This window comes from Ursus arctos, unplaced genomic scaffold (genome assembly GCF_023065955.2).
Source record: "Ursus arctos isolate Adak ecotype North America unplaced genomic scaffold, UrsArc2.0 scaffold_17, whole genome shotgun sequence".
NCBI lineage: Eukaryota > Metazoa > Chordata > Mammalia > Carnivora > Ursidae > Ursus > Ursus arctos.
The window spans coordinates 952756-978528 of record NW_026622841.1 but is presented as its reverse complement, the minus strand read 5'-3'; the positions used below and the strand labels follow the sequence as shown (position 1 = coordinate 978528).

At 40.9% G+C, this 25773-nt stretch overlaps 1 protein-coding gene across 8 annotated transcripts in view; it reads left to right on the top strand.

The window, feature by feature from the left end:
* Positions 1-25773, top strand: part of ATP9B (ATPase phospholipid transporting 9B (putative)) — a 250435-nt gene that overhangs the window by 24956 nt on the left and 199706 nt on the right. For 6 of the 8 annotated variants that reach the window (XM_057313321.1, XM_026496508.4, XM_057313320.1 and 3 more), the window contains exons 3-5: positions 8547-8697; positions 11369-11482; positions 19369-19477. In XM_057313321.1, coding sequence (XP_057169304.1) covers positions 8547-8697; positions 11369-11482; positions 19369-19477 — 374 coding nt within the window. The remainder of the gene's footprint in view (positions 1-8546; positions 8698-11368; positions 11483-19368; positions 19478-25773) is intronic. The other 2 variants (XM_057313322.1, XM_057313323.1) reach the window with 1 other exon arrangement.

Sequence of the window (25773 nt, the reverse complement as noted above, 5' to 3'; positions counted from 1 at the left end):
CTAATTATCTTTTTGTAATCGACTGTTACCTTTTTTTTTTTTTAAGATTTATTTGAGAGAGGGAAAGTGAGAGCAAGAGAGAGAGAGAGAGAGAAAGCACAAGCAGTGGGGGAGGGGCAGAGGCAGAGGGAGAAGCAGGCTCCCCGCTGAGCAGGGAGCCCCACTCAGGGCTTGGTCCCAGAACCCTGAGATCATGACCTGAGCCAAAGGCAGATGCTTAACCAACTGAGCCACCCAGGTGCCCCGCAGTGGTTACATCTTAAGTAACTGTAGTGTCGTGTCAAACCAGAAGGGTGATGCTGGTAGAAACTGTATATACTTCACTGCATTTTACTGCAAGTGCAGGTCTGTGTAACCACCGCTGCGGTAAACATACAGAACCGGCACGTCACCGCAGGTGTCTCCTGCCTCCTGCCTTCTGTAGTCATGTTCCCTCTCCCACCCCAGGCCCTAGCCTCTGGCAACCACTAATGTGTTCTCTGTTTCTATAATTTTAATTGTGAGAATGTCAAATAAGTGAAGCCATTCAGTTTGTGATTTTTGGAGATCGGCCTATTTCAGTCAACACAGTGCCCTTGACATCCATTTAAGTAGTTGTGTATCAGTTGTTTGTTCTTGTTTATTGTCGACTGGCATTCCAGGGATGGAGGAGTGTTGGGTTAACCCCTCGCCCGCTGTGGGACGTTGAGATGGTTTCAAGTTTATGGTGTTCCGAGTAAAGCTGCTGTGAGTCATCGCGTTCGGGTTTGTGTGTGTGTGTGTCAGTTTTCCTTTCTCTGGGAGTAAGGGCGTGCTGTTGCTGGGTTGCGTAATAAGCATGTGTTTAGTTTTTTACGAAAGTGCTGAACTGTTTCCCAGAGTGGTGGTTCCATTTCACATTCCCACCAGCAGTGAAGGAGAGATTCGGTATGCCCTTGTCAGCCTTTGTCGTCTCTTTTTATTTTAGCTGTTAGAATATGTGTATAGTGACGCTCCTTGTGGCCTCAGGTTGGTTGTATTTTCTAGAGGAGTAGTGAGGTTGACTATCTTATTTGCCATTGGCATGTCTTCTTCAGTAAATGTTTCTGTAGGTCTATTCCATTTTCTTCTTGGTTTTGTTTTTTTTCTGGTGAGTTTTTAGAGTTCTTTATATATTTCACCCATGAGTCTTCTGTCTGGTAGGTAGTTGGCAAATATTTTCTTCCGTTCTGTAGCTTGTCTTTTCATCCTCTAAGAGTTTTTCCACAGATCCAGTGTCTTTAATTTTGATGAAGTCCAAGTGTTTGTTTTTTTCTTTTGAGCATTGCACTTTTGGTGTCACATCTAAGAACTTTTCTCCAAGCCCTGTGTCTCAAAGATTTTCTTCTGTAAGTTTTGTAGTTTTACATTTAGATCCTTTTGAGTTATTTTTGTACAAGGTGGGAAGTTTTGCTTGAGATTCATGTTCTTGCCTGTGTCACTGCAAGTGCTCCAGCAGCATTGTTGCATTGCTTTTATGCCTGTGTCTCCCATCAGCTAGCTGCACACTAGTGGGCTTGTTACCTGTGCTGTCAGTCCATCTGCCCTGCTAGTGCCTCCCAGTCTGGAGAACTATCTCTTTATCTAAGTCTTCAAATGGGGCAGGTTGATGCCCTTGTATTTTATTCTTCTTTTTCAAGATTCTCTTAGCTATTCTAGTTACTTGGCCTTTCCATAGACATTTTAGAATAATCTGGCCCAATCTGTAAAATCCTTTCAGGGATTTTGATAGGAATTATGTTTAACCTGTGTATTACCTTGGGGGAATTGACATGTTTACTGTGTTGATTCGTCTAGATCACAATTTACTTCTCTCCATTTATTGAGAACTTTGATCTTTTTCATCAGCATTTTATAGTTTTCAGCACACAGGTCTTGTACGTGTTAGATTTATTCCTAAGAATTTCTTTTTTTTATTCCTTCTTCTTGTATTTTGTAACTGGTATTTAAAATACTGGTTTCCACATGTTCGTTGCTGGTGTATGGAACTAGAGTTGGGTTTTGTATGTTTGTCTTTCATCCTACAACCTTGCCGAACTTACTGTTAGTGCTAAGAGTGTTTTTTGTAGATTCCGTGTGATTTTCTACATGGACAGTCATGTCATCCGCAAATAGAGACAGTTGTATTTCTTCCTTTTATAACCTGTATGCCTTTTCTTTTCTTTTTTTGTCTTATGGGTCTGTCTGGAACATCCACGATTATATGGAATAGCAATAGTGAATGTACCTTCTTGCTTCTTGTTCCTAGTCTTAGGGAGAAAGGTTTCAGTACTTCACTTTTAAGTATCCTGTGAGCTATGTGTTGTTGTTGTTGTTGTTGTTGTTGTTGTTTTCATAGATTGCTCATCTAAAACTCTTGACACTTTGCTTAATTAAAATCTACCTTGTATTGGGTTGGTGTAATACAGACAATTCTGTCAGATTCAGAAGCAGGATCTGGAGATGCAGGTTTCAGAGCCTGTCATTGTTGTGATAATGGAAGCCACACAGAAGGGTGATGTTTCTGAAAATGTCAAGGGACATACGGTGTAGCTCTTTGAAAAATAAAGGAAAGGGACACTTTGGGTAGAAAGATGGTTTTGGGAATGAAGACTAATATCCATCCTTTTAGGCAGGGGGAAGGGTAGGGGTGGAAGAGTGACGTAGTGGTGGAGATGACGACTTTGATCTTATCCTTAATTGGGAACATGGGGTCATTTGAGTGGGGAGGTGACTGGTATTCAGATGAGGACAGAAAACATGGGAAAATTGGTCATGCTTTGGTAGAGAGATCAGTAACCAACAAAGGAAAATCAATAGTCATGCATTTGTATTGAATCCAGCATAATGTTATGACTGTCTATCAGCGGGAGAGCCTGAACTGTCGCAGACTTGGCAGTGGAAGTGTGGCTGTGGAGCTGGGGGTGGGGGGTGCCAGGGCTGTGAACTGAGGAAAGAGCTTGCCACAGAGGAATCTGGGTGGAGCCACCATTAGAATTCATCGATTCGTGGCTGTGGTGTGCAGTTCACAGGTGTGTGTTCTCCATCACTTCGGGGTGCAGGGAGGAGCAGGATTGGTACTGCTGGTGCACCTTCCTCAGGAGCTGGGCGTTCGTCCTCGCCACTGTCTGCAGCCAGGAAGTGGAAGAGTCCTCCTCGTGGTTTAGGGCCAACGTCTGATTTGACAAACCAAAGCCCTTGCTCTTTGCTCTGTGGCCTGGGAAAAGTGGGAGGGTGAGGAGGTGTGCTCCAAATAAGACTAATCCTGATTGGTGTCTTTAAGTGGATAAAGGCAGGTCTCCCCATCCTAAGGGGAACCCGGCGTGAGGATTGCTGGAGTTGAGGAGGCTGAGAACCTGTATCTTGTGAGAATCACTGAATGATGATAGAGCTGCTGTCAGAGATGGCTGAAAACATGGAGGAAATGGGAGTGGGTGCTGACGGGCACAAGCTGTGAGGACGTGGACAGTTTCATGTGAATGGTGTGGACTCTAAAGGGCCTTGTGTGCTATGGTAGTGGTATTTATCCATGCTACCAAATAGTTGCAAAGAATTATGGACTTTTAATGTCAGGAGTCTTTCCATAGTGTTGAATACATTGTTGAATTAATTTTTTAAAAAGTTTTATTTATTTAAGTAATCTCTACACCCAATGTGGGTCGAGAGTCACATGTTCTTCTGACTGAGCCAGCCAGGCGCCCCCATTGTTGAATTAATTGTTTTTGGTCTTTTATAAAAGCACTTCGTTTTTACCAAATGGAACATAGCCAAATTTTGGATTTTATTTGTAATATATTACTTTTTTTTAAAAGAAAAATGTTAAGAATATATTTGCAAAAATAGATGTTAGCAAAAACATCCATGTTTTGGGAACATTAAAATAATAAAATATAATAGATGTGCATATAAAGTCTTTATCTCCGTAAGTGGTGGTCATGTAGAAAAGGCTAACTGAACCATGTTGGTGGGTTCTAGTCAGTCTGTATGGCACTAACGTGTGTCTTTTTTGCTATACGGAATGAGAAATGATCCAAGGTATTGTCACGCTCTTCTTGTTCAGTGATATCTGCCATACTGAGAAATTATTGTTTAAATTAAAAACTGCACCTTACACAACAAAATTGTACATCTAACGACTTAGATTAGTTTTATTTTCTTAATTTCTTACAAATTTTCATTTTTGAGTGTTTGCTACTTTTTTATTCCCTAAATGTTAAGCATTATAAAATTCAGTGTTTACTAACATTATTAGATGTTGGATCAATGAGTACAAGATACATAAAATTACTTAGTTTAATTGCAGGAGGAAGTGTTGATGAATATTGCAATAAAGGTAGGTAGCAAAAAACAATAATGAGTTGTAAATATTTCAGGTAGGTTGCAACTAATATTGAGTTGTAAATATTTCAGTGTATTTCTATTTGTAGACTCCGTGACTAGTGAGCCTTATTTTAAAATTATTCTTCCTAATTTCAGCAACTGAGTAGGCTTTAATTACTTCATGGCTTAAAAACTGCTTTCTCATTTTTATTATTTGGTAAAAATTCTAGCTCGGACGCATTGAAAAAATTTTTCCATAATCTGCCCTCCAAAAGGAAGATGGTAATCTTTTAAGAAGACAGTAGGCTGTGCTGCTCTTGGTAACCATGGGTGCCTGTTGGATATCATGTGTGTCTAAATTTGGTTGTTTTTGGAAGAAGGCTCTCTAAAGTTTGGGAGTTATATAACTATGGCTAGTTAAAGCTTTAGGAGACAGGATCTTGGTATATTAAAAATACTTTATTTAATATTAGAGTATACTTTGATTATAGAGGCATTTATGAAAAGCTGCTAATCCTACATTGTTTTAAGGAAAAATATACTTAGTGCAATATTGGCTTTAGTGTCACTTTGACTTGATAGTGGCAGGCAGCTTATTTATGACTGGGGAGTGTCCCCTGAGGGATCTCGAGTTTAGAAAATGCTCCACCTGCGTGGAAATGTTGTCAGCTGCGGCTCCTGGTTATTTTCTCCCAGCTTCTCTTAGGTTCTCCCTCTCAGAATCAGTATTTGCCAGTATATTTTACTCAAAAATTGCCCGTAATTTTATTTTCCTGCTTAGTTCTACAACTCAGTAAGGGTTTCATTTACTTTTTGGGTTACAGGTTTTGTTTTGTTTTGTTTTGTTTTAAATTTTTGGTGTTTAGGCCCTTTACTCTTGGCATTCAGGACACTTTTTCTGGTCCTCTTTTCTGTCTTGCATCATCCAGTGGCAATTCTAATGGTGCTCCAGGCTTATAAAACCTCAAGCCTTGTATTCATTTAATTTTGTGAAACAGCGTGTGATTTGATTATGGCTTCCTAACGATGACTTGCTTCGGTGTTTGCATAAGGAAATCATTAGTAATAACACTTTTGTTTCTTGATAGTTCTTAGTAGCAAAGTGTTGCAAATAGTTTAGTTATATCTCGGAAGTCTAGGAATCTTGGGTTTTTTTTCTCTGCAGGATTGTAGAGAAAAAAATTAATAAACTGTTGACTTATGTGTGTTTTTAGCCCTTGGTATTTAATTTAGAGTTTTTAGAGTGGGAGGCTTGGGAGCTTAGTGGATCGTTGGTTTCAGGTACAGCACACAGTGGTGTTGGTGTTGAGATTTTCTTCTGGTTGTTGTTGGCAGTGTTCATGTGATGCACCGAGTGGTTTTGCATTTATAGAGCCTCTTGCCGTAAACTTGGTAAAATCCACATCTCCTAAATTTTATATTTATTTTTTACACACTAAATTTTGCCTGTGTTCTGTTTCATCTTAGATTTGCCTGGTTTTTGTACATTAAACTGTCACATTAGGTAATGAGGTGTTTCAGAATAAGAATTCGTATTTGAATACATCGGTGGAGGATTTTCAGCATAATTGCAGTGCTGAAGGCTTGTATCTCATCTGTTGCACCTGCTGCACTGTGCTTCCTGCGGACCAGCCCTGCCCACTTGCCCTCCATGTGACGATGGGAATGGTCTAGATCTGTGATATCCACTGTGGGAGCCAATGGCCAGGGTAGCTATTGAGCCCTTGAAATGTGGCTAATGTGACTGAGAAACTGGACTTTTTATTTCACTTCATGTTAATTCATATTAAAAGAGTCACATGCGGCCAGTGGATGCTTCATTGGGCAGCACAAGCATGTACACTTTTTGTGCCAGAATGAGTGTTGCAAGATTGGAGATGTTTGAGTGTGACTCCGGGAGGCCCTGCAGTGACAGCAGGGCCCCGGAGGCCTTCCTCTGAGGCACGCATTGTGCCCTGGGTTCCAGGGTGCTAAACTCATGTCACCAGTGTGCTTACAGACGAGGAAGCAGACATTCAGACTTGCGGGGCGTCCTGTTGAGTCTCGTTACCTGCTCCTCAGTGCTTTGCTTGCGTTCGTCATGTACTGATGGGCCCTGGCCTGACGTGGGGCGGTGTTAACACTGGATTGACAGGCAGGGCAGATTCAGGCTTTGCTCTCAGCTCTCTCGCTGACTACTTGTTTCTTATTAGAGAGGTCATTTACCTTTCCAGCGTCCAGTTTTCTGCTGTGTAAAATGTGGGAGTCTCACATTGCTGTGGTGTTGTTGCAGGTGTCAGACTGATTACATCCAGAGTTTAGGAAGAGCCCCTCCTAGCTTGCATGGCGTGTATCTGTCTTGTGTAAGGTAACCGTGAGGTTTTCATGCATCAGGAGCACATGTTGTATGCAACTAGATAAGAGGTTGGCAATTCAGAGCTGCTGCCCAGAGGAATTAGGGAAGGAGCCCCTGGAGCTCTAGGCTGTAGGGGCTGGTGGTGCCGGGGAGGGGTGGTTGTGGAGCCATCAGGTTTGGCATGGGTGTGGCAAGGTGACTTGTGCTGGAGGGGTCAATCCTTGTGAGGGTGGGCAGGCCAGATGGTAACAGCAATAGGATGGTGAGAAATAATAATTGGAAGCATATTATGTTTTATTTGAAGCCTTATTTAATTTTTGTTTCATTCAAGCATGAACAAGATATCCCTAATATTTTACTGAAATCTACTTAACAACCCCCCTCCTCCCCAACAAAAGGCAGTAAAGGTGGGAGTACTTATTGTGGCAGTCTTAAATCACTTTGATAATATGCTGATTTGTAACCAGTGGAGATTTAGAAGTATACTTTATGTGTGGAGGATGCTATCTGTTCTTAAAAGTTGAAGGGAGGGGTGCTGGGGGGGAGGTGACTGACCTGCTTGGCTGTTCCACTAGCCCTCAGGATTGCTATCACAAAAGAGCTCCTCAAGGTAAGTGTTCCCAGTCCTGCAGGCGGGTGCAAGGTGGACGCCCACACTTGGAGGGCAGGAAGCTCCTGAGGACAGACTCCTGTCCTTCCAGACTGAAAATTTTCTGTGCACAGCTAAGAAATAGGCAGATACTCAGTAGAGATATACCGATTCAGTTTATAGGGTGCCATCATGGGATATATATATATATATAAGGTAAGGCGATTTCTGAAGAATGATGTCAGTGTGATTGGAATAAAGGGCTAGCCTCCGCCAGTGCCATGGAAGACACGCAGTGATTTCAAGATGGGAGTCCTGATATGTCAACTTCACTTTATAAGCATACCTCCTGAGACTGTCCTTGTTGCGCATATCTCACGTTAACTTGTCAGCTGACTATCGCAGAGTGATGTTCAGAGCTTCTGCCTACTGCTGCCAGCTTGCTGTTCTAGCCCGGACTACACCTAGAAGATGCAGTTGAACAGCTTCCCTTAATAAGCCGTTCTAGGTCTTCTTCTACATGTTGCGGATTTGAGGGAAACCAAATTGTTAATGCTGAAGTTTAAATTCACAATTATTTTATGCTTAGTTCTATTGATTTTGATACCTTTCACCATTTTCTTAAGTATTTTGAGAAAGGTTTATTCTCTCTATCCAGAAGTAATGGTTTGGATGTCCAGGAAGTGGAAGTGTTTGTGCTTCTGGAACCCTGACACTATTAGACCATGGACAGAGTTAGAATTAAAACGTGTATTGTTGCATAGATGAAGATAGCTATATGAAAATGCACTTAAGCCTTTATTAGCATGAGACTATCCCATTAATCATCAGTATCCTTTCTAAATATTGAATCGAGCCGTAAGTCTTAATTTTATATTAATACCACTAAAATATCGTCTTTAAGAGAGGAAAAAAGTGATTCCCTCAGAGAGTCCACATCCTGAATGAGTTGATGTCTGAGGACCTTTATTGTTGGATCGCTGAGTGGTGTATTGAGAATTGCAAACAACATGGCTACCCTGTTCTCATGGAAGAGCACTGACTGCTTCAGAATGTTAATGGTTTTGTCAGTAAGAGGGTCTACACAGGGAAGATCATTTCTCTGAGCTTCTAGAAGTCATTATGCACTCACACAAATCTCTTTCAGTGTTTCATGTCAAATCTATATCAGCATAACCTATTTTAAGACAACTTTACAGATTAGCATTAGATATGCTATCCATGTCTGGTAAATACAGAAACAGTCAGTACTAACTCTAAATATGTAGAATGAATTAAAAAACTTTTTAAAAAGCATACATAATGAGTGTCTTTTGTTTCATGCAGTTGCTGTGATTGGCTGATAAATATTTGTCAAAGAAAGAGAGAACTGAAAGCTCGCACAGTGTGGCTTGGATATCCTGAAAAGTGTGAAGAAAAGCATCCCAGAAATTCTATAAAAAATCAAAAATACAATGTATTTACCTTTATACCTGGGGTAAGACTATTACATTCTTAAGAATGGGTTTCATATCAGAAATTGCTAGCTTCTTTTGTTTTCTGATTTTTTTAAAAATATTTTTTCCCCTTGTTAATTGTGTCATGTCCAAATCAGTGACCTTTTGCTTTTTAGCCATTTATGTTTCAAATAGTTGTTAAATAATTCATGCACATTTTTAATGGGGACATCATGGAGTTCAGTGTTAGAAAATTTATAGTTTGACTTCAGTCCTAGATAAACATATTTATATTATTGTAGAAATAATCAAGTAAGCCTAAATTAAATTTTCAGAAAATAAGTCGTAAGTTTTGTGTGGAGGTGAAGTGGAATGTTGAGTTTAAAGCCTGCCAAGGAAGTTCATGATGAAGTAAGATAACTTTTTACACAAACATGACTCAGTAACAAAATATCTATAAGCATTTATAGACATATTTTCTACTTCACATTATAAATTTCAGGCCATGTTTTATTGTTATATCATTAGTTATCTTTAATTAGGTATTATGCCAAGTGTAAATAATGAGGTGTAAATATTTCATTACTTTTTTTGTTGCTTAGTGATGTTTTTGGCTTAAGTTACAAAACTGAGTTTGTATGTATTTAGAATGATTGAATGATTTTTGTTTTTCTGTACATTTCTTATTTTTATAGACCAATTTATTCGTCTTTCTAAAGGCAAAAGGAAGCTGGTACTGGTTATATTTCTATATCAAAGTTTTTGACACATTCTAGTAATTCACTCTACACTCTTTTGCAAGAAAATCTCTTGGTAATGTGAAATAAGGGCTGTTTTATTTTTCATGTTTTAATTTAAATAATCATGCTGATTTCATATTGGGCATTGATTGCCCCTCACCACCCTCCCCCATCCATCTAATAGTAGGCCAGTGATTCATATCTAATTTACTCTTTATTAAAACACACAAAACTACTGGCTCCGTCATTAAAAGACTGCTCTTTTGTCAGGACAATAAAATGTAAGCTGTCTTTCAGGCAGATAAATATTCTCATCTTTATTGAATGAAGCTCCTGTTTTCTTTAAATTTTAAATACAGATTGGCGAAGCACTGTACATTTTCTTAAAGGTCACAAAGTTCATTCAGTAGACAATAGAGTATTGATTACAGGGGCTTAAAGCCCACAGTGCAGCCTCACCCTGACCAGAGCGAGTCCCTGCAGCCCGCCAGGATGGACTGTGTCCTGAGAGTACCTGTTGGTGTGGCCATAGAATTATTACCGTGTGAATTCTCTCTCTTAGATTGTCTCTTAAATTAGGCTTTTCATCTAAAACGTAGTATTTTAGAAACATTTGGTAATTGCACAGTAGGAATTCTATGCCATTTTTAGCACAAATGGCAATTTTTGAATTGCTAATAGATATAATTTATGCTAACTGAGATTTTAAAGAAATCACTAAGGAAAAAGAGCTTTCTCTCCTGCTGAGATTAATTTATGAAATGACTCAAAACATTTTTAGACAGCAATTGAATATGATTATGAATATAAACGTGGTATCAATGTAGCTGATTTTTGAGTTGCACAAACAACTGTATGATGATGTAGAAAACTTCATTATATAAAAACTGTGGTTCCAGACTCTTTAAGTCAACAATAAGTACTTAACCCATTGCTCTGCTCTTGTTGAAATTTCTGTACCTTCCAAGTTGCATATAAAGTGGCATCCAAGGAGATGGTGATTTGAAAGTTGCAAGGTTGTAAGTTTAACTGCAGTTGTAGTGTGCCATTTGAATTATTCTCATCTATAAACATGAGTTTTGTTCCATTTTGATTTTCAGTTTAAATTTAATAATTTGAGAATTTGTAAATAGAAGTCTGTTAATATACTGGATCTTGGGTTTTCTTCCTTCAAGATAACTCTGTTTGAATTAAAAAAACAAAAATAAAGTTTCAGGATTTGCATTCCTACAGTTTTATTGAACGATACTTATTTTTATTGAAAATATTATTGCTGATCAACTGCCAAGAGATTATAAAGAATATATAGGTCGCTGTCTTCCTGAATTGGTCTGTAACTCACATGATTTTATATGTTATCATTTCTTATACTTCGAGAGAAGTAAATAGAGGAGATTAAGGCAGTTTTTGTGAAGTCCTATCATGTCCGTCTTGCTTGTTCACTCAGTTACTTTAAAGCTGCCCAGATGTTCCTGTTCAGAAACATGGCTATCATATTTGTTACCATTTTATAAATACAAGGTTAATACAGCTTTCCCATATAAGATTTTCTGAATTATCAAGAGTATGCATTTGTGTGTATATAAATATATATTTATTGACTTACTAACATTGAGAAAGTTTTGCTATCTCATTTGCTTTGATATACATACAAAGATTTACAGAGGAGTGTGCAAAACTGGAAATCTTACACAAGAAAATCAAAACTTTTAATGGATGCTTTTAACATAATTGGAAGTTCTAATTGTGTTTTTTTCAATTTATTTTTAATATAACTTTAAATAAATACAATATATATGTGATTCAGTTACTGGAAAGCCAGTGTCAAAATTACTAAATTTACTGTAACTCAGGGCATATTCTCACTGTTTGATGGGAATGTAGTTAGATATTGTGCTGATTTAATTATTTAATTGAAGTAGTAAAGGTTTTCCTTGGAGAGATTGTGTTAATTTTTTCTTTTCCTTTTTAGGTTTTATATGAACAATTCAAGTTTTTCTTGAATCTGTATTTCCTGGTAGTCTCCTGCTCACAGTTTGTACCAGCATTGAAAATAGGCTATCTCTACACCTACTGGGCACCTCTGGTAAAAGAAAAGATTTTTGAAATTAAGTTAAATCATTAAGTATTTAGTATATAGTTTTAAGAGTGGAGATGGTTGAAAGAGAAACTGATCAGATTTTAAGAAACATGATATTGTTGCTGTGTATCATTGAACTTCTGTTACAAGATTTTACAAAGCTCTGCCACTGAAATACTTGCAGCTTTGCAGGAGTGTCAGGGCCGTGCCACTGCCTGTGGGTCTTGGCTCAGAGGCCACTAGGCGCTTTTGCTGGTGGGCATGAGGGGTGGTTTCCATGGGGCATCCTGTACGCGGTCTGTCTCTCCAGCCTGCCCCCCGCCCCATGGTGCTGTTGGGAGTGATGGTGTCCGGGTCTGCTCCGTGACCCTGCTGGCTGGCATCCTGATAGATGGGCAGTTCTTACCTTTTGGCGGACTATCTCGATCAGTGAAGTCCAGACAGTTTCTGATTGACAGCTCAGTGTATAGAAGTTGTTGAAAGGCAGATGACACTTAGCATCAGATACTTCTGCTTCAAACATAATGCTGTTTTAATGGTTTGATTCTGTTTGCCAATAATTTTCATTAATTTTCAGCTTATACAGACAAAATGTGTGCCTTCTTTCTTCCTCTCACCTAGAAAAATGTACTGCTTCCTTTTGGGCAGTTTACCAGCATAATCCAGTCAAGAAAACATAGCGAGTGGAAGAGCAGGGCAGTGCTCACATTCCCTAAGCACACCCTTTAGAAATGGAGATCTGATCAGCGTGTTCCTGAGTTGATCTCTTCTGGTTGGTGCGGTCCTGCTGCCTCCCAGAGATGGTCTTCTCAGATGCACCAAGGAGGACTGGCCGAGAGGACAGAAATCTCGCTGACAGGGTCAGCTGAACCAGCCTTTCCTGCTCTCGTCCACATAGACTTTTGAGTAGCATGGATTTGAGCAGTGAAAGTAACTGCATTTGTCGTACAAATACAAAATCACCGAATGAATGAGTACATTTTCACTCATTAAATTAACAAGGTTGGAAGATATTGGGGTTATTTAAATAGGGTGGTCAAGGAAGGCCTCTCTGGGGGTGGCACTCAAATGCTATCCAGATGACAGAGTGGCTGGGCCGGGCACAAAACAGGGAAAAGAGATGTGCAAGCAGAGGGAGCCGGGTGTCTGGTGCTGCTGGAGTGTGGGGACATGGGGACTGTGATGGAAGGGAGGTCAGTGGGCGCTCGCATTTCCTCCTGAGTCGGGGAGGGAGCTGTCTGTCTCTGTAGGTGTCCCACAGCACACGAAGAACACTGAGTCTCAGACCCCAGTTGTCGCAATTGCTTCAGGCCAGGTGGCTGTGGAGAGAGGACAGAGGGGATTTTTTTTTCTTTTTTCCTCGCACCTTTCTTCCCCCTGCAGGCAACTTCTGTTCTGCATTTGAGATTCAGTTGTTAACGTCTCCCTTAATAATTTTACTACTTACGTTTGTATCACTAAAATAATACACAGTATTGTTTGCATGCTTTAAAAAATTTATATAAAGATTATCTTACTGTATGTATCCTTTTGCATCATGCTTTTTTGGCTTAACGTTGGTTTATAAAATGGACCCATGATGACACATACTATTCTAGTTCATTCATTTTTCACTTCTCTGAAGTATTCTATTGAATGAATACGTCCATCTTCCCAGAAAAGGAGACTTCGAGGTTTCTTCTCATTTTTCACAGTTACGGACTTTGGTGTAATGGTCTGCGTGGTTGTACGTTGTTCCCCGTGCACGTGAGCTGGAGACCCCGTAGGCTGTGTGCATCCTGGAAGTCTCGTTGACAGACTGCTCCTTCCTTTTTCCAGTTTCCAATAAAAGCAGTATAGCATTACAGAAATTTTAGAGCATAGGGAAAATACTTGCTTATCCTGAAAGCACAACTGTACTTACAATTTCAGTGTGTTTGTTTCTGGCCCCTATTTCTACCCCCGAGTTCACGCGGTTGCACTGAACCCCTTCAGTATCACCCCCATTTAGGTTGAAATTCACTTTAGCAGTGATAGTCTCAGAACACAAGATCTTTTTAAAAATCTAAAGTAAAATATAATCATTTCTATTTTGCTTTTGTATCTTTTCCTATTATCTCTGATTTAAGTAGCTTTTAATCAAAGAAAATGTTAGTTGTAGATGGATTCCTGATGAGGAATTTAATTTTAACCGTGCACCAAATTGACCTTGTCGACCAGAGCTGGAGTGAGAGCATGCGTGTGAGCGTCAGTGCCTCTCCTTCCTCTGCTTCGGTGTGACGGTTACGTCCTCTGACTTGATTGTCAGCTGGAGGCGTTGGAAGTACTTTGTCCTTCTCTTGTCGATGTGTGAGGATTTACTGTCATATTTACAGAAGTGCCTCAGTCAACCCCTGTTTCAGTATTCTGCTGCTGTTACTCTGCTGCAGTCGTGGGTCAGGGGCTCCACAGAAGGGTGCAAAGCCCAGTATCCCCATTTCAGTGACGCTTCCTGTTGCCTTGTGACACGCCCGGCCAGGTTCCCAGTCCCTGCTCTCATAGCGCACCGTTAGACCTCAGAAGCGGTCTGCTTTGTGAAACCGTGTTCTCTTGTTCTTTGATTTGGCAGCAGCCACAATCCATGCCTTTCGCCAGATAATCAGTAATGAAGATTTGTTAGTATCTATGCTTGCACTGTTCACATACATCTTAACCTCTGATTTAGCAAAAATCTCAAGTTAATGTGTACTTTAGGTTCACCTTTGAATCCAAGAGGCAGGCTGACGTATGTTGGTTCCTTGATCCAAACTCACCTCAGAAAATTTTTTTTTAAACTGAAAATTCAGATCTCATATACAGAAGATCTTTTTTATTAATCTAGGCAAAGTTAAAGAACCTTTAAACTAAATCTACATCTAAAATACATATGTATATTATTATTAAGTAAAGGAGGTATGCTTCAACAGGATTCTTCCATTGCTCCTGATTCCTTGCTCTTTCTTGACCACCGTGTTTGGCCCCGTGCTGTGTCGAGGGCCCGCACTGGCATGTGGTCTTTACACACGCACTTAATGTGTTGACGTCTTTTCTCTGCCTGTACTCAGGTTCTGTATGGTTGCTCAGAGAAAGGGATTAGCATTTCCGGATTCCTCCTTGCCAGAAACCTGCCAGTGAAGCATCAAACCATCATACAGCTGGTGGTTATAAAATCTTGGGTCTGACATCCACTAATTTAAAACAGTAGATCTTCACCTTTGTTCTGCTCTCCAACTCAAGGGTATTTCTAAAAACAGTGATAGTTTATAGTCTTTCTTTATCAAGTACTGTGGGCAGTGTTACTTACTTGCTTCAGCTCTGATCTAATTTCTGTTCTTTTTTGCCGTGGAACAGAAGAGCAAACTGAAAATAAGTGATTTTATCGCATTTTTGTGTCAGAATGAAGATTACCTTTTGCATCATTCAGCTTTCACAGCAGCTCTTTGAGGGAAAGCTGTTGTAATCAGAGTAACAGAACAGATTGTAATGCTTTTCTCTGAGTTAATCAGGTAGAATGGATCTATCCGTGCAAGTGACTCTTAGATAAAGGAGGTCTGGATTGTTAACACTGCATCTTCCTCATAAGCTGCATTCCTGGTGTTTTGTTCATGGAAAGCCAGATAGGCTGCGTAGGTGACTGGTCAGCCTGCGAGAACTCTGATTTTCAGTCTTTCCTTCTGTCCACTCTTTCTTCTGAGCGTCTCTGCACGTTGGAGGTGTGGGTGGAGTACGGAAAGGAGAAACCAGATCAGTTACTTGGACTCATACCTCCTACTGTCCAGAGACAAACACTCTTAACATAAGCTACACATTTAGTGCGATCTTTGCAAAAGTATGTGTGCTGCTTGTGTCTCAGTTTCCCTGTGAATTAGAGCTAAGGGTCACACACCTCATAAGGTTTTTGTGGCATTTAAAAGGTAACTCATCTAAAATACATAGAAAAGTTTCCGGCATGTAATAATCCCTCAAGGTTAAACTGATTTTTACTCTTTTTATAAAAATAGATCTTGTTTTGGCACTTACTCCACGTGGCTCCTGGGCCATCTGCAGAAGTAGGAAAAAAGAATTGCACTTTGTGATACAAGATTTAGTCCCAGCCTGTGGACTGGCCGTGTGACACGTTCCTGTCATGCGTTGTGACTGACAGGCTGATGCACAAATACTGTTGTTTCCCTGTGAAATACTGTCACCCTCTTGTGTTCGCTTCTGGTTTTTCTTTTCTTTTTTTTTTTTTTAAAGATTTTATTTATTTATTTGACAGAGACAGCCAGCGAGAGAGGGAACACAGCAGGGGGAGTGGGAGAGGAAGAAGCAGGCTCCTAGCGGAGGAGCCTGATGTGGGGCTCGATCCCAGAACCCCAGGATCACGCCCTGAGCCGAAGGCAGACGCTTAACGACTGTGCCACCCAGGCGCCCCCGCTTCTGGTTTTTCTAGGTGGCATTACTATAGCTTCCGTCTTGGACGTGGTTGGGCTGAGGCCACCTACTCCTGCGGGACTGCTTGTCCACATCCTCCGTAGGCCACCAGTCTGTTCTGATCTAGTTAGGACTCAGGAGATCTAAACTCTAAAGGCAGAGGCCCACGTGTGGTAGACTCCAGTGATTAAGAAGGAAATGGTGGCCTGGCGTCCGCTGCGCCTTGCTCATCATCTGCTCCACGTTGCGAGGCTGGCTCTTGGGGCTTTTCTCAGGATAGCCGTGCCGGAGACAGACGTGGTGGTGTGGGAGTGACACCTCACATCTGTTCTGTATTCAGGTGCACCTTTGATGGGAGGCGTGGCCTGGAGCGGCTTGCATGTGCTAGCAGTCTTTGCCTGTGACCGGGGCTCTGTTTCCTCTGAAGAGTGCTTCACTCCTGTTTCAGAATTTGGAACCTACCCCTCTTTGGTGACCCTCTCTAATATCACTGATTCAGAGATGAGAGCTTATTTCACTCTCTGAGTTCTTGAAAGCACTAAGGACTATTATGTGTTGTGGTTTAGAATTACCTAATGAGTGGCGAATTAACTTCTGCTGTCTTTAAGCCGTACGTTTCCGGGGTGAAAGTTAGATTGACCTGGAGAGTGTAGATCACATATATATGTCTGGGGCCTGTTCCTTGGAGAGAAGAGGTGAAGGGACACATTTCAGGGAGGGCTCGAGCAAGTCTGTAGCGCAGAAGACCTTCCAAGTGATGATGCTGTGTCTGCCTGATTCAGAGCCGCTCGTTCAACAGTGCTGTCTTCAGTCTCTAAGGAACATAGTCTTGACAGCCGTTCTCCTGTCTCTCTCTCAAGGCAAGACAGTCACAAATAGAATTGTAAGACATTACTTATACACTGTGAACACAGGTCTGTAACAGTAAATATTCCCCTACATGAGAATGGCTGCGTAGGACTGTGTTTCCTGGGTTGGTGGGTGCATAGTTTTCATGTTACCAAAACTGAGCTGTGACTTAGAGTTTGTGTTTTAAAAGTGGTGTTGTCTTCCCACCTGAGACTAACTGCATCTTTGAATTAAGGAAATACGGTATTTCAACATACGAGTGTACCGTGAATTTCCTATTTGTAGACACTCAGGTTATTTCTAGTTTTTTATATTTGATGCTGCTGGGATTCTTCTTTTTGTTTTTGTTTTGTTTGTTTTTTAGCATAAGTTTCCAGAAGTGAAACTGTTTGGTTAAAGTGTGTGTAAATTTTAAGGCTTTGATAACACTAAATTTGTTAAAAGAATATTGGTATCTCCTGCTTTGGGTTTTCATATTTTTTCTTTGTCTTACTTGTACTAAAAGACATCTAGATAGAAAGGAAAGAAGGAAATCTGGATCTGTTCACAGAGGCATGATCTAGTACATTGGAAAATTGGAGGTGTTCACACACACAGAAATGCTGGAACTAATAAATGAGATAGTAAGATTGTAGGGTACAATCTAGATACACAAAAACCACTTGCATTTCTGTATACTAGCAATGATCATCTGAAAATGAAATTAGGATAACAGTTCCACTTACAATAGCACTGGAAAGAAAAAAATAGGACTAGATTTAGCTAAAATGCAGGGTTGCATACTGGAAACTAATAAAATATTTTAAAAAAAATCAAAGATCTGAATAAATAAAAGCCATCCCATGTTCAAGAACTGGAAGACCATATTGTCATGATGGCAGCACTCTCCACGTTGATCTGCAGGTTCAGTACAATCTCTGTCAAGATCCCGCTTGGCTTTTCGGCAGAAATTGATGAGCTGGTTCTAAAATTCATATGGAAATGCAAGAGACCCAAAGTAGCCAGTGCAGCCTAGAAAAGAAGATAGCATTTGAGGACTCCTGCTTCCCCATGTCGAAACTCATTTCAGAGCCACAGTAGTCAAGAAGGCGTGGCACTGGCAGAGGGAGAGATGAATAGACCAAGGAATACACCGTACAGTCAGAAATACACCTGACGTTCATGACAGATTGATTTTCAGTAAGGGTGCTAAGACCGTTCAGTGGACCGTTTGGTGTGCTCAGCAAATGGTGCTGGGGCAGGTGGACAGCTGGATGCAAGAGAATGAAGTTGGGCCCGTCCCTCAGGTCATACCCAGAAATCCACTCATAATGGATTCTAAACCTCAGTGGAAGAGCTGAAACTGTAAGACTCCTGGAAGAAAGCATAGAGGCAAATTTTTGTGATCTTGGATGGTGAAAGCCCAAGTGACTAAAGAAAAACTTAAATAAATTGGACTTACCAAAATTAAAAGCTTTTGGGCATCAGAAGACACCATCAGGAAAATAAAATGATAACCTAGAGTGGGGGAAGATATTTATAATCTCTCACATTTGCTAATCACATGTCTAATGAGGTATTTGTTTCCGGAATAATACGAAGAGCTCTTACAGCTTCACAGTGAAAAGACAAATGACACAGCTAACAAGTGAGTGTAGGATTTGAACACACGTTTACCCCAAGAAGATGCACATGGCCAATGAGCTCGTGTTAAAGGGGTATGACCACTGTGGGAGGCAGTTTGGCAGTTCATCAAAATGCGTGACAGGCCACATCACCCAGAAGAGGCAAATCCATAGGGACAGAAGGTTGGACTAGTTGGTTGCCAGGGGTTGGGGGCTTGAGGGGACGGGGGTGATAGCTGTCAGGTGTGGGGTTTCTCGCTCTTTGGGGTGATGAGAACATTCTACAGTCAGATGGTGGTGGTGCAACTCTGAGCGTGCCACGGAGGATCACCTTTCAGTAAACGCAAGGGCTCACTTAATGTGGCCTGTTGGTGACACAGACACAGCCCTGTAAGGACCTCTAAAAAAGATGACGTCAGCCACATGTTGGGCATAACAGATTTCAGATAGATCACAAGCACATCCGAGTTTTATTTATGTAGCATCAAGTTGGTCTGTTGAGGTTTCTGCTTACCAAACGAGACAGGACAAGCCCCGTGGCTGTGCCTGCGCTCCCGCACAGGAGGAAGCTGTGCTTTGGGACTGCGCTGTCTTTCTTCCTGCTCCTTCCACCAAGGCAGGTTCAAGTGCAGAAATGATAAGATATCAGTCTTTGGTAATTTGATTTTTAAAGGCTTGAGCGTTCTAAATATAATTCCTGGTTTGTTTGTTTTTTTTTTTTTAAGATTGTTGATTTCTTTCTCTTTGGGTTGCTAAGTATTTCTGATGTTTAGCTTGAAGTTTATGTTATGATACGAATTTAAAAAATTTTTTTGGGAATAGGGAGAATTTTAAATCTTTTACTATGTATTATATTTTTCTTGTAGTGTTTCATTTTTACTTTTTGTCTTTTTTCTTCGCTTTCGTTTATGTTTTAGAAGTAACATAAATTGAGGGGGGAAAAGTAAAACTGCTTGGTAAAAGAATATTCCCTTAACTTTTTTGTTAAAGCTAGTTTTCTCAAATACCATATTTTATTTTGTTTCATAGGGATTTGTTTTGGCTGTTACTATCATGAGGGAAGCAATTGATGAATTTCGGCGTTTTCAGCGAGACAAGGAAGTGAATTCACAGCTATACAGCAAGCTCACAGTAAGAGGTTAGCAAGACCCTTTTCATCTAGCTTATCATTTGCTAACTGTAATCATCATTTTAGAGTTAACATAAATGAAAGAAAACATGTCATGATTCTGTTATTGAAAATAGCATTATGCGATTACATACAGTGCCTAATTTTTTTAATAATATAATGCCTACAATTTCAGGTACTTAGCCACATGTGAAATCCAACTGGTGTACGCACATTTTCCATGAAGCCTAATATCACCCTACCCAAGCCCTCTGTGTTATATTTTAAACACAGTCATAGAGATCAGACAGACATCTAGTGCCATGGCCTTAGGTGAAGGGCCTTGGAGCACCTGCAATGAATGTCATGATCCAAAGTGATAACTGCTTTATGCCCATTTCTCCTTCACTTCATTCAGGGCTTTAGCCCTTGCTTAATTTTATGTTTTTAAAGAGCTTGTTTGTTTGGTCTCTCAGTCCCAGTGGAAAAGAAGCAATATATTGGGAAGAGTGTGGGAGAAGCCATTATAGGTGGGCATTATGACTGCCAGAAAGTGACACCATGACAGTCATGACGTCAGTGAGGGACAATGAAGGAGAGCACTGAAAAGCTAGACAAGTATTCATAATAACTTTGAAGCCTATTTAAAAAATGAGGTTTAGAGTGGAGTTTGTATCTTCTGTTTACATGTGGACATTCGTACACTGAATTTATTTATTTGAAATAATTCTCCAAAAACTTTTTCCATAGCTTATTGCATATATTTCATATAACATAAAGTGTATCCATTTAAAGTATACTTTTCAGTGGTTTTTGGTATGTTCACAGAGTTATGAAACTATTACCACCATCTAATTTTGGAACATTTATAACATCTAGAAAGAAACTCTGAGTACATTAGCTGTTACCCCATTCTTGCCCCTTCTGACCCTACTCCAGGGCCAGGCAGCCCCCAGTCTTCTTTCTGTCTCCGTGGATTTGCCTCTTAGGAGCAGGCCACAGAAGTGAAATCGTGCGTGTGTGGGCTTTTGTCACAGGCTTCTCTCCCTTGGCGTCCTGTGTTCAAGGTCCATCGATGTTGTGGCACCTTTCAGACTTTATTTCTGTTGTTGCCAAATAATACTCCACTTGGTGATATTCCGTGTGTTGTGTTCACCCATTCATCTGTAGGCGGACGTTTGGATTGTTTCCACTCTAGGCTGTTGTAAGTAATACTGAGAATGTCTGCATGTGAGTGTTTTTGTTGAACATTGTTGTATTTCTTTTGTAAATATACCTAGAAGTGAAATTGCTGGATTATATGGTAACTATGTTTTTGATAAACTGCCAAGCTATTCTCCTAATTGGCTATGTCGTTTTGCATTCTCACTGGCAGTGCGTGAAGGTTCCAGTTCCTCCGCATCCTCACCGGCACTGTTACTGTCTGTCTTTGTTGTGGCCGTCCTGTTGGGTGTGAAGTGGTATCTCACTGTGGTTTGTTTTGTGTTTCCCTGATGTCTAGTGATGTTGAGCATCTTTTCATGTGCTTGTTGGGTGTTTGTATGTCTTCTTTGGAGAGATGTTTATTCAGATCCTTTGCGTACTGTTTTAACTGGGTTATTTGTTTTTTAATTATTGAGTTGTAAGCGTTCTTTATATAATCTGATTTAAGTCTCATGTCAGTATGTGGTTTGGAAATATTTTGTCTCATTCTGTGGCCTGTTTTCTCTTCTTGGTGTCCTCTCATGCCCAGAAGTTTTCATGTTGATGATGTCCAACTCATCTGTGTTTTCTTTTGTTGCTTGTGCTTTTGGCATTGCAGCTAAGAAATGGTTTGCCAGCCCAGGGTCACAAGGATTTACTTCCACATCTTCTTCCGGGGATTTTATAGTTTTAGCTTTGACATTCAGGTGTGTGATCCACTTTCGTTTCATGTTTTGTCTGTGGCGTGTGATATGGGTCCACAGGCCTTTGCATGTGAGTATTCAGTTGTCCCAGTACCATTTATTGAAAAGACTACTGTTTCGCAGTTAAATTGAATGATTAACTATTAGGAAGCTTTGATGCTTCAAGTAGTGGCGTGGTAGAGCTTAGGTGTGTTGTAGAAAGAGGTAGGCTTGAGTTTTGGAAGAAAGGGTCCCCGGAATGGCCAGGTAAATTAAGTGTAACCTTGGTGTGTCTTCTTTAGATATAGCATAGATTCTGGCTTATTTTTTAAATTATTTTTGATTGTGCTATTTGGACTGTACAGAGATTTGTTTCTGTGTATTATTTGTTTCATTCAGAGCTAAATGGTGTGGTGATATCTGTGAAACTGGCAGAGGAGGCAGTCCTGCATGTCCCTTCTCCACAGAAACGTGGAAGAGTCAAGCGTCTACCGTGAGGAATGCAGCCCACATTCTTGACTGGGGACTCTGGACCCTGGCTCTGAAGGGAGTAGAGCAGAACTTACTTGCAGAGAATTGTGTCTGTCTGTCCAGCTTGCCAGGGACACGTGAAGGACTGACTCAGGATACTTGTCTTTCTTTCATCTAACTTGGATGTTCACTCAGGGCAGAGCCAAGAACCAGTAGGCATTTCTCAAGCCTATGTCAGGCTCAGGGAAGGCAGCAGTAGCTTGGGGCCAACAATGATAGTTGACACACAGAATAGAGTGTCAGATGCTGGGCGGAAGAAGCTGCAGAGGGGATCTCTTTGGAAAATTAGGGCACATAAAAGTTCCTGTGTTTGCTGGGGAGTTTTGAAAGCCACATCCAAGGCCAGTGCGGGATCATGCTCAGAAAGACCCCGAGAAAGTGTTTTGCCTCCGGCCAGTCTCTAAGCTCAGTGCAAGCAGAGGTGAAGGCTCAGGCTGAGTTGTAGGCAGCCTGGCTCTGTGTTGGAGTCCCCAGCACCGAGGGAATCTGCAGAGACTGGGAGAGGCTCGTCTCACTTTCTCTCCTCTCGCCTCTGTCCTCCTCCCTTTCTCCCTCCTTTGCTTCCTTCCTCCCTCCTCTCAGCTCTTTCCTTCTTCCCTCCCACCATCCCTCCGTTTCTTTCATAGTCTTGCCCCCCGCCCCATGCAAGGAAATCCTTTCCAAAACACTGGCTGAAAGACTTCTCAGACCACCCATGACAAAGAATACACACTTTACAAAATGAGTCTAAAAAAGTCACTGTATGTGCATGGCTACGGCATATACCAAACAACAAAGCAAACCCAGAAGAGGGGGAAGTGACTGATTTCCTGAGTTACCAGATTATAATAGTCAAAGTGTACAGGTTTCCACAGAAAATTACAGAACATGCAGAGAAACCATGTGGCCCAGTCACAGAGGAAATGAATAGAAACCGTCCCTGCGGAAGCCCAGATCCTGGACTAGATCTAGACAAAGTCTACATTAGCTGCCTTAAACATGTCCAAGGAGCTAAAGGAAACAACTGAAAATGCTGAAAGGATCAGGAAAAACGAGGTATTAAGATACAGAATATCAGTAAAGGTATACAAATTATAAAAAGGAAGCAAAAAGCAAAAATTCTGGTGCTGTAAAGTACAATAAATTAAAGGAAAAACTCACTGGACAGTGAGTTTCAGTAGCAGAGTTGAGAAGGCAGAAGAAGGAATCGGTGACCTTGAGCCTAGGTAACTTCAATAACCAGATAATTTCAAGTGGAATTATCCATTCTGAGAAGCAGAAGGAAGAATGGAGGAAAATAAACAGGTCGTTAAGGGACTTGTGGGTCGCGCCAGGTGTACTATTGTGCACACAGTGGGCATCTTGGAAGGAGAGGAAGGGAGAAAGGGCGGAGAGAATGTTGTAGGGAATAGTGGCCGTTAACTCCCCAAATTTGATGAAAGACATGACTACACATTCAGGAAAATCAGTGAATGCCTACAAAGATAAATGCAAGGAAATCTGCACTGAGAACATGACAAGTCAAAGTGTTGGAACCCGAGGACCAAGAGAATATTCTGAGAACAGTGAGAGAGAAGCAGCTTGTCACACACAAGGAAGGGCTCTTGAGTCAGAAATCCTGGAGGTCAGAAGGACGTGGGGTGACATTATTAAGATGGGAAAAGAAAAAAACGGTCCACCAAGAATTGGATGTCCCTAAACCTATCATTCATAAACGAAGGAGGAATTGAGACATTCCCCAAATGCCTTTAGAATTGAAAACAGGGACTCAGGCAGATAGGCATACACCCACGTACGTGCAGCACTATTTGTAATTGCCAAATGTCCACCAGTGGGTGAATGAACAAACAAATTCTGATGTTTTCTTACGTTGGACTATTATCCAACCATAAAAATTAATGAATACTGATAAACATTGGGTGAACCTTGAAAATATTACACCTGTGAAAGAAATGAGACACAAAGGGTCATGGACTCTATGATGTCATTTACACAAAGTATCAGAACAGATAAGTTAATGGAGCTGGAAAGCAGGTTGTGGTTGCCATGGCCTGCGGAAGTGTAGGCAGTGGTGGGGGGCAGCTGCTTAGTGGGCATGACGTGTCCTTGTGTGGTGATGAAAATGTTTGTGAGCTTGATAGAGTGAGTTGCACAACACTGTGAATGTACTCAGTGCTGCTACATTATTCACTTTAAAATGGCTGATTTTATGTTGTCATTGTCACCTAAAAATAGTAAAACAAGTTGAAGAAGGCATACTAATATGTCTGTTACTCTTCTGTGATGCTCCGACTCAGAATACTTTAAAAATAATTGTCAGTGGGTTTATTTCAAATACAAATGCAGATTTACCTTTTTAAACAAGATCGATCACCACTGGTGATCTTTGAAAGGACGTTTTACATGTAGATGATGATACTGCTTTTTTTTTTTTTTTTTTTTTTTTTACTAACTTGTGAGTGTCAGGTAACTTGCTCATTTGCATAACCAGCATTCAAGGTAGGCTGGTGTTATCTCCACGTTACAGGTGAGGGACCTGAAGCTCACGCCCTGTGATTTGCGCTGAGCCACTGCGGTTTTGGTGGAGTTCATATTTGAACTCGGACGATTCTGATGTCAAACCCAGTGTTCCATCAACTGTGGTGTTTGCTTTGTGGCTGGTTATTCTGATGCAAATGACTGAAAAGTAAAATCTGGGATATAAAAAAATGCGTGTATATGCTCATTGACTTTAGTTTGAAATTTGTTTTCTTGTCAAGAATACTTTCTGTTCATCTTAATTTCTAATATTTTGTAGTGATCTATTCTTTGAATGGCACTTCTTTATGTGACTTAACTGTGGTTTGTTACGTCATATTTACAGTATTTGAACTTTTTGTATTTGGAGTTCTTAAGCACATTCCTGAACAAATACTCTGGGAAAATGTTTTCTGCTGTATGTTTTCTGTGGAAAAGGAAAGCCACGTCCACTTTTAAGTATGCTCCCATCTTGAGGGTGCTTTATTAGCAGCAGAGAGCATTTTAACTGGTATACAATCTCAGTCAACACTGAGATTTTTACTTTTATTCAGTTATTGTTTTAGTCATCTCTGCACCCAGTGTGAGGCTGAAGCTCACGACCCCGAGATCAGGGGTCACCTGCTCCTCCTGCCGAGCCAGCCGGGTGCCCTGATGCCAGGCGATGCTTAGTTAGCTGCCTGTGCTGTTTTTTGTTTTTTTTTTTAAAGATTTTATTTATTTATTCGACAGAGATAGAGACAGCCAGTGAGAGAGGGAACACAAGCAGGGGGAGTGGGAGAGGAAGAAGCAGGCTCCTAGCGGAGGAGCCTGATGTGGGGCTCGATCCCATAACGCCAGGATCACGCCCTGAGCTGAAGGCAGATGCCCAACCGCTGTGCCACCCAGGCGCCCCAGCTGCCTGTGCTGTTGCTCGAGAAGCTGCTTCTCTTGCCGTGCGGGAGTTTTCTGTGTCTGCTATGGCCACTGTCTTTGCTTTCCCCATTTGTGACTGCTTTATTATTCATTTTTGGCCCCTAATGGACAGCATGTGAGTCAGAGTTTAGGAGGAGAATATGAAATTGTGGGCAGCTTTTACAGAAGTCCCTGACGAGGACTTTGAATTGTGGGACCTTTCTGCATTTGGATTCTTTTTACCTCTTGCTCAGGAGAGGTGTCTGACCTGCACACTTGGCTGCAGTCATTCCGTTGGCTGGCTCTCAGTTCACTTCCGGATAGTCACTAAGTACCCAGTGTGTGAGGATTCAAACATGAGTAAGTCCTCGACTACGCTTTTTAGAGAGTTCATGCAGTATTCTGGCAGAGACGATGAATTTAGAGTATTTTTTTGTCTTAGTCGGCCACTAGATCTCAACAGGACAACATTATGTCATCCACTATTGGTGTATATTCCAAATTTACACCTAAAGCTAATGTGGGACTTCAGATTTAGAA